Below are 9,062 nucleotides of genomic sequence, written 5' to 3' on the forward strand. Positions count from 1 at the left end.
CCGATTCCCATAGCGGTGACCCCGCAGTTCGTTCCTGTTTCACATCTTCCGCGCCCGTGTTATGCAACAGGTTATATGCACTATGCAATGACCATGCCAAACAATGCCTTGTTCAAAGATGTGGAAGCACAACTCCGCTCACAGAGCTTCGTCGTTTCTTCACCAACGGCATATTTATCATTTACGCACAGTGATTCACGTTCTCAACCAGCGCTGTGTGCTTACCTCATTAATTTTCAATGGTCGACAACTATGCCGTTCGAGCGGCAATGGACTCAGGTTTCGTGTCAACAGATTATGCCCATCCAACAGTGAAATGTGAACTAAACAATATTTCGAATTGTGTCTCTTCTAATCGAGTGTTTCAAGAACAAAGTGATCTCCATTCAAACACGTGTTTAGCCACCCACCGGCATGCTACATCAGTTACTGTCGGGCCATGTGCAACACCGCCGTTACTACAAACTGCACCGGATCTGTTCTGCACACGTGGTGTTCCAGTTGTGTCTAATTTACATGCACAATTCAGTGTTTCACGTAACATGGACTCCTTACCTCACCTCAGTGGACCGCCACATGCACTACAGGCATGTTATGCAACAGATAGTTTCCATGTAGGTGGCGTTCTCAACTCCCTCCCCCTCCCCCCCCCTTTCCCCCGCCTCCCCACCCTCACTTGTGGGGGGTCACCATTTCCGGTCCCTCAACCGCCTGCCGCGCCCATGGCACCGCCTTTGACTGCCACACCGGTCTCTCGCCCTGTTCTGGAAGTGGGTCGCTGCTATCCAGCACTTGTCAGTCACAGTCCAGTTTCCAGGCCACCCTCATGTGCTGTCCATCCACCCATTTCCATGGTACCATCCATGACTGCCGTACCGTGTTTTCATGACAGACAGTCAACTATGCCAGCTGCTGCTACTACGGATTCCCTCGCCTGGTTTAAATCCAGGCCTACTGTACCAGCTGTTTTCTCCTTACTGAAACAAAGCAGTAACACCTCCTGCAAATAATGAGAATTAGGCTCGTAAACTGACATTTTCAATCAAGAACAACTTTATGATGCTGACACAAATCGACTAATGTTTGAATGAGGTTATGTTGACAGAGGTCCAAGCTAACTGCCTGATGTCTGTGATCTGTTTCTTTCGACCACTACTTACTGTTGTTGCCACCTATCAGCGGAAGCAAAGTTGTACACCTTGAAGATTTCATGAAGCCTCCAAGTCCCTGAGATAATGTAGCCTGAGCTTCTGTTCTCAACTTACCTTCAAGGGAGGACAAAACACATTCTACATTCTATTTTCCTTCTATAATTTAAGTAATTAATTCTGAAGTTATCAGAAAGAATTTTTCTTTTTAAAATTTATGATCTGGAAAACCATTATTAACTTTTTCAAAATGATTTCTGGCCTCTGACTTAACCTCAGTTCAGCTGCTACCCCAGGAGACACCAAAGCCGCCGTCATCACCCCCTCCTGGCCGCCTGCCGAAGCTACTGCACTTCTGCACCTATAGGAGGACAACCCGGCATCGTGGTTTGCGCTCGTTGAGCATCTGTTTGAGTTACATCATGTGTCTGATGACAACTAAAGTTTCTCTGCCTCATCACACATCTTCACGACCACTCGGATTTGATTTTGTGACCCGCTCCTTTCACCGCCGTCTGCACCAAAATACGAGTTTGCAAAGAAGACTATAATGGAACGACTTGCCTGCTCGCCACAAGAATTAATAATCAAGATTCTCTACAAGGAGCACCTGGGTGAACCCACCCCCTCACAACTCTGGTGCAGCCTTCGAACGACAGGAACAAGAGAACAAGAGATAAGTCTAATAGTCCCATTTCTCAGGATAAATGGATCCAGAAAAAGCCAAGGGAGGAAATAGGGAAACAGACCTATAGTACTGCAATTGTGGTTTTCAGGATGGCTGTTATCCAACAGGGACATCCTCTGGTCAACGTCAGTCCACAGAAAATGGAGCTAGTTCGCCTGGCTCCCTTTGAAAAGATTGGGAAGGGCACAAGTCCAGAACCCAAATTCAGGAGGGTCTATCTGGACAAAGGTGCTCTTAGCTTTGTGAGGGAATGGGAACAGTGGATTGGCTTAAGGAAATGGTGCCCAAGATATCCATAAGAAGAAGCGAAGCTGATGGTCAAGACAGTGGATGAGATCTACAAGACCATAAAGGTGTCAAAATGGGTACCAAAACTTCTTCAGGATGCCCCTCCAAAGACTCTGTTTAAGGTTATACAGCACAGAACCAAAAGGCCTTGTCAGAGGATTGGAGAGTAGAATACTGAACTCTGATCCAAAAACAAAAATGTGGCAAGCTAATGATGCTGAAGCCATGTTTCAAGAGATGTTCTGTAATACTGAACTTGAACAGGAAACAGATTAAACTCATGGTAGGAGTCGAGACTGGCCATGGGAACGTTAAGAAACACTTTCACATGAAGAGTATTGTGGAAGATGCCTCTAAGTGTAGACTATGTGATGAGGAGGATGAAACTGATCTACATCTACTCTTCCATTGCGAAGCTCTAGAAGGCAAAAGACAGAATATTTGGTTTGTAGAGCTAGTAAAGGGTCTCCTACTATGTCTTACGGGTACTGGTTGGCTTTACTGGAATCACAGGGAGTGAAACTGCACAGTAAACTCAATTCTAGTGCAGGTAACAGTGGGGTAAGATCACTGTTGTTTTTGTCTACATGTTAACATATTGTTGTCTACATGTTAACTACAAACAGCTTTGCGATAGCAGTCAATGGACCCCCAGATCATGTTCTACAGATCCGAACCCTCTGAGAAGGGAAACATTTGCACAGGGACAAAAGTATTATTAATGGTTTCTGTTATGTTTACAAAAACTATGTTTAAAGATGGGTGAAATTTGTTATTTGTTACTGGACTTTTTTATCACAGCCTCTCCACACTTTAAACACTGAGCATTAGCAGAAAAAATTGCTATTGTCAAAGATGTTGTTCTTTGTAGTCAAACGACACTGCAGTTCATCGGTTACTACACACCTAACAATCACATGAGAACTCTGATTAATGTTTAGAACAAAGCTTATGTAAGGAGAGGGCTTATTTTACAGTGAACATTGCTCCTTATAGTGCCAACAAGAATTTTGAAACTAAGTATCCCAGTATTATGCTAATTTGCAGAAGGAGTAGCTAATGAGGTACAATGGATTTTCCAGATTCAGGTCATATATCTTTGGTCAACTAGTGAGACAATTTTTGCATCATCAAAAAAACTTTGATTTGTATCCTAAAAATATGAAAATAACTTTGGCACACGTACTTGAAAAGTAAGGACTGTTTGATCACGAAAAATGTATATTCATTAGAAAGAGCATTTACTGGTGATTTCCTTGTTTTCTACAGACCCCCTTAACATTACATATGATCACTTCTGAGCACTTTTTGTAGCATTTCAATTATGGAAAATCCAGGATGGGATGTAACAATATTAAGAAAAGGATAGTTGCTACTCACCATATAGTAGAGGTGCTGAGTCGCAGATAGGCACAACAAAAAGACTCAGAAAATGAGCTTTCGGCCAACAAAGCCTTCATTTGAGATAAATATACACAACACACTCAAGCAAACACAACTGTGCTCATATGACCACAGTCTCTGGCTGCTGCGGCCACACTGTGTGTATATGTTCTATCTCTGATGAAGGCCTTGTTGGCCAAAAGTTAATTTTCTGCTATTTTTTTTTTCCCCAACACAGTGTCTCTGCTATATGGTGAGTAGCAACTATCCTTTTCATAATTCTGTAATGTTTCACTAGTGTCTTCAGCCCTCTGCATAGAAGTTGTCTGCCTAGTAAATGAACCAGTTGACAATAGCAGTTTCTCTTCATCTTCAAACTGCTGCTCACAATGCCATTGTTTCTAAGACAAGGAGAGGTTACAGTCACCTTGTGCAAGGCTGGGACTGTAGGGTGAGAGGTCAAAAAGGTCCCAACAAATGTGTTGAATCTTGTACTAGTCAGCATTGTGTTGATATGCATTATCTGGAAGAGGACTATCTCAGATGACAGTTTCCTTTGGCATTGATTTTAGATTGTAATTGATCTTGGAGATAATTTTGTAGTACGTGATAGCTATAACATATTCCATGAACTCAACCATGTTATTGTCCTTATTGTCTCATCATTTTTCAACTTGAGGAAGCAGAGTGGTTTACTTGCTCATTTAGCTTAATGGGCAGCTCACTAGCTTGTGAGATGCTGAGGTGAGTCTGGCTTGGACTGAATCCATCCAGCGGACTAACAAACAGCCAGCCTGTGTGTGGTTATTGGTGGTTTTAAATACTCATTTAGGAAAATGCTGGACTGATTCCCAGTCTCCAAGCAAACAGTTAAAAAATGATAAAATGCAGAACAAAGTATATTCAGTTCACAGATATATGACACACATAAATTCCCTTGTTTAGGTCAGTTGATGACTGTAATGGCAGGAAAAGCATCTAGCCGCAAACTTAAACAAACTAAAATTTTCGAATCAGGAAAACAGTGACTCTACATGACGGGATAAAATCCAGGAAATTTTTTCAGCTTTAGTGAGTTTTAGTGGCACCACTGCATTAACTGATATTTTGCTTCTCTTTTGTCATAGGTTATCCATGTTTTTGAAGAAAGTTGCATTTCATTCACCAAGAGCTGCTGCCAAATAATTTTTTATCCACAGTCAATTTCGACCTTAAGATCATCTTCAGGTATCTCAAAGCCCTTTTTAACAGTTTACATGGCAGTATTAAAATTGTGGCATCAAATAACCTCAAAGCCATTCTATGCCAAACTTTAATCTTCATCTATAAATTAGGTAGGTTCTACTGTTTTGCATGGAGGTGCTTTACATGCTGGCATCTACACAGCTGACTTTTGTTTTATAGCTATAACAGTAAACTACATACACTACAAATAACATATGGCTGTTCCAGCCCAAGTAGCTTCTTAGGTTGTTTATGGACATTACTGTTATTTAGTTTTTTGGTAAAAGAAAACATCTATGAATTGTAACAAATCTATAAAAGAGACTGCATACACTACGCTTGTATGCACTTTTCTGGAGTATTAATGGAGGACATGTAAGAAGTTCTTGAAGGGAAGATTATTTTGTGCTATTTTTTTTAGTAGATCTTTTCACAAAATTTCAGTCACCAACTTTCTACTCTGATTGCCATAATATCTTTTTCATTCCAACCGACATACAGTTAAATGATAATTATAATAAAATAAGAGAAATCAGAGCTCACACTGAGGGAATTAGGCACTCCTTTTTTCCGCACGCTATTCAAAAGTGGAACAGTCAAGAAATAGTCTGGAAGTGGTTTTATGTACCTTCTGTCAAACACTTACATGTCAATCCCAGAGTAGATGTAGATCTAGATGAGAACCCATTGATAACAAGAATGATCTTAACACAACTGTGGAGCAGGCCCATTTGCCATGGAGGCACACTATCTACAGGTGTGTACACAGCTGATTTCTGTTTTCTAACTATAGCAGTGAACTAGGTATACTACAAATAATTTTTGGCTGTTCAAGTATGAGTACCTGTCGATAACAAGATTGGCTCCACCACAACTGTGGGGCAGGCCCAGTTGTCGAAAAGTGATGCTGACTACGCATGATGGGCAAGTGATCAGTTCAAGCCGGCACTGTTCATGTGAGCTAGTGTTCCGATATCCAGGTGCAGTTCCAGCAGTACTGCCGGTGTAGGAAGGCCTTCCATTATTCACTAGTGATGAAGAGACATTCTGAGCTGTCAAGATACCTCGTTCACCCAACTCAAGATACAGGCGGCGTCCATTGTAGTTGGCACAAATATCATCCTGACGAATAGTGCTGAAAGAAGCTGTGGGTGAGATACTTTCATCTGTACCGTCCACACTAAGCAGCAACAATAATGACAGCAGTGTCTGCAATGTGAGTCCTGCTGAAATTATAAAATTATGAAATTTGTTAGTTTCAGCTTTAAAGTGGCTTGTATTGCTAACACATCTACAAATATTAAAGAGACCTAGTTTTGATAGCATAAGTAATAAGGGTAAAATAAAGGGAGGGAAGGATTACCTACAACATAACATTTTTGAGTATATTGGTGAACATCTTTACTTTGAAATTTAGAGAAATACTATTCAAGGAAATTGATTTTGGAAAATGGATCACAATTCTGACCAAAACAATTGCTCCATACTTACATGTATTCTCACTTATTGAAAGCAAACAACTTAACAGACTACTTGTACTGAAAAATGGCTATCAAAATTCATCCCATTGTGGATGGTAATGGATCACTATTCATACACAGTATTCTGCCAAAATGCTCTAGATACAGAATTGGAATTTTTAGTTTTTATTTTTTTTCCACGCTACCTATGGTCCCGACACTACTCGTTTTACAGGAGCATGATTGCAACACAGCCAACTGAAAAACATTGCCTAATTATTTTGCAAAAATAGTATGAAACTGAAAAGAGCTTCGCTAAAAGACGTATGTTCAAATACAACCCTGAAATCACAATGAGAGAATGTTAATTGCAGAGTTCATCAACAACTCTGATCTCTTTTATATTAATAATTAATAGAAAATAAAATTAAGAAGATTTTGAAACATTAAAGTTAACATTCAGTGCTGTCTAAATTAATGTGGTAATGAAATAGAGATACTAATGAGTTTCTGCAGAAACTACTTTTGTTGTAAGGAATTGCTCATTGTCCTGTAAGTAAAATACCAATTTCATACTTTTAGCTGCCTTCATAATAATATTAATAATATTCTGGGGATATTATGTGAGAACTAATAAAATTTCTTTATTGCATAAACTGTTGGCCCGTAAAATATGTCAGTTGGACTCTAATCTTCCTTCCTGAACACTCTGCTGGTGACTCTTCAAGTAATTGAGATATTTATAACCATGTGTAAGAATGTATACTTACAGGATATATTCATAGTAAGCAATAGCAGTTTTTTCACAGAAAAAAATTGTAATTTTTGCAAAGACTTTACCATCCTCAGTAAAGTAAATAAGTGAACTGTACAACCCTGAATAAACTTACTTAATATAATTAATAGCAACAGACTTCCAAAAGCAGCATTTTTTGATGTGCATATTATATAGTACAAAAATATCTATACATTTTTTAATATCAGAATCAAACAATGGAAAATCTGGGATTGAATAACAACGATATGAAAAGGATAAACTGCTACTGGTCACACAGAGGAGGCATTGAGTGGCAGACAGGCATACTGAAAACAAGATTCATGTAATGAATAGTAATGTATGCTTTTCATATTGTTGTTATACCTCTAAATATTACATATATCAATTCCAGTCCCAATAGGTTCTCAATGTAGATGCAGTTTAAGGTAATGTAGCATTACAATTTACATAATAAATTAGTACTATCAGAAGCTACTGCAAATATTAGACACTATTTTATTCTTAAATGTAACAGACACAATTATAATAAAAAAACAAGGGCTCGATTGTGTTGCATAATTGTATTAAAAACAGCTGATTGCCAAACATAATTAGGCAAACCAAACAGTGAGACTAATATGGCAGTATAGTTACTTCTGTAATAATTTATGTGGACACACTAAACATCCACAAGAATTCCCTATGAAATAACCATTATATTCACAAATTCAGAGTTCTAAACTTTTCTCAATGGGAATTATGTATCATCAAAGCTGTCACAGAGCTACAGATGCATTATTCCTATAACTTGCATTACCCTTTGATAATTTGTTGTACATCATTTTACCTGATATGCTGCACTCCATACCCAGCTCAGTATGGAGTGCAGCCACCTGCAAATCCACAACAGCTGTGAAACCTGTGAAGTTCCTTGCCCCCACCTATAGTCACAGCTAAGAATATCCTATTTGCCACACATAACTCATCATGTAACACAGTCATAGGGCTTCCTGCAGCTTTTTGGCACTGGTGAATCCTTGAAATGCTGTGATGCATGCAAAAATATAAGTGAGAAGTACTCTTGCCTGAGTAATGACATTAATTACGTGAGAAGTTAAGCACCTGAGTAAATCACCTGAGCTCTTTGAATTAAATAAAAGATTTCCAGCTGATGTGAAAAATGCTGAAACAAGAGGAATAGTTAAAAATTAAAGATTTATTTGTGTGTGTGAAAACATTATAATAATAACATATTTACCTGCACACTCTTTGTTCACACCGCAGCAATGTCACTTAATATTTATTAAATAAACTAAAAATGTTTTATGCTGCTGTTAAGTCAAACCATAATATGCCACATAGTAATGTGGCCTCACCATGTTAGGCTCAGTACTCGAACTTATACATCTACTCATTCATTGAGATGTGGTTCAAAACTACTTTTCTACAAAGAAAGGATGAATAGCACTAATAAATCAGTACAGTAAGTGCAACAACAACTAAAATGAAGTAAAAGAACAGAATCATTTATTCACATGTTATGTTCTTTAAGTACCACTATAATGGAAGGCTATGAAATGAGTCGCCACAAAGATGCAGCTGTAATAACTTTCCTGCAGATTACATTAGCTACTATCATTAATAAGAGATTTGTATTACTTATCAGTGATGAACAATATTCTCAACTTACACAAAAACAATGGAGATTAGTATCTTATTTACACATAAAAGCAACTGGCAGATTTTCTTTTAAATTCTCATTAATTGCTCACAATCTATTACTATGTAGGCTATTTACTAATTATGTAATACAGTGGTTACTGTTGGAAGATGAATGTCATTATGTACTGTTTGAATAAAGCTTTTTTATGTGTGATAAAAAATGTGGCATGTTGTGGTTTTCAAAACCTAAATGCAAATAATGTAACAATATATAAAGAACTGATCAATAAGACAAATGTTTCAGTATTGTTTTTTCTGGAGATTAGAAGTTTTGGCACCAGAAATAGAACTCTTCTTTGTACTCAAAACAGGGTTGCAAGATCCACACGGAAATTTCTTTATATGTAGTACTACATTTAGAAACATTAAGGAATGAAAAATGCAGAAAATTC

The 9,062-nt window shown here is 38.2% G+C and overlaps 1 protein-coding gene across 6 annotated transcripts in view; it reads right to left on the minus strand.

Moving 5' to 3' along the window:
* Positions 1-7,879, minus strand: part of LOC126416648 (uncharacterized) — a 119,034-nt gene extending 111,155 nt beyond the window's left edge. For 3 of the 6 annotated variants that reach the window (XM_050084460.1, XM_050084466.1, XM_050084446.1), the window contains exons 1-2: positions 7,766-7,855; positions 5,576-5,957 (exon numbers count right to left, since the gene is read on the minus strand). In XM_050084460.1, the coding sequence (XP_049940417.1) occupies positions 5,576-5,957; positions 7,766-7,814 (431 nt within the window). In that variant the 5' untranslated portion in view covers positions 7,815-7,855. Of the gene's footprint in view, positions 1-5,575; positions 5,958-7,765 lie in introns of all 6 variants that reach the window. The other 3 variants (XM_050084482.1, XM_050084473.1, XM_050084454.1) reach the window with 3 other exon arrangements.
* Positions 7,880-9,062: the final 1,183 nt, after the last annotated feature.

Source organism: Schistocerca serialis, chromosome 1 (genome assembly GCF_023864345.2).
Source record: "Schistocerca serialis cubense isolate TAMUIC-IGC-003099 chromosome 1, iqSchSeri2.2, whole genome shotgun sequence".
NCBI classification, from domain to species: Eukaryota; Metazoa; Arthropoda; class Insecta; order Orthoptera; family Acrididae; genus Schistocerca; species Schistocerca serialis.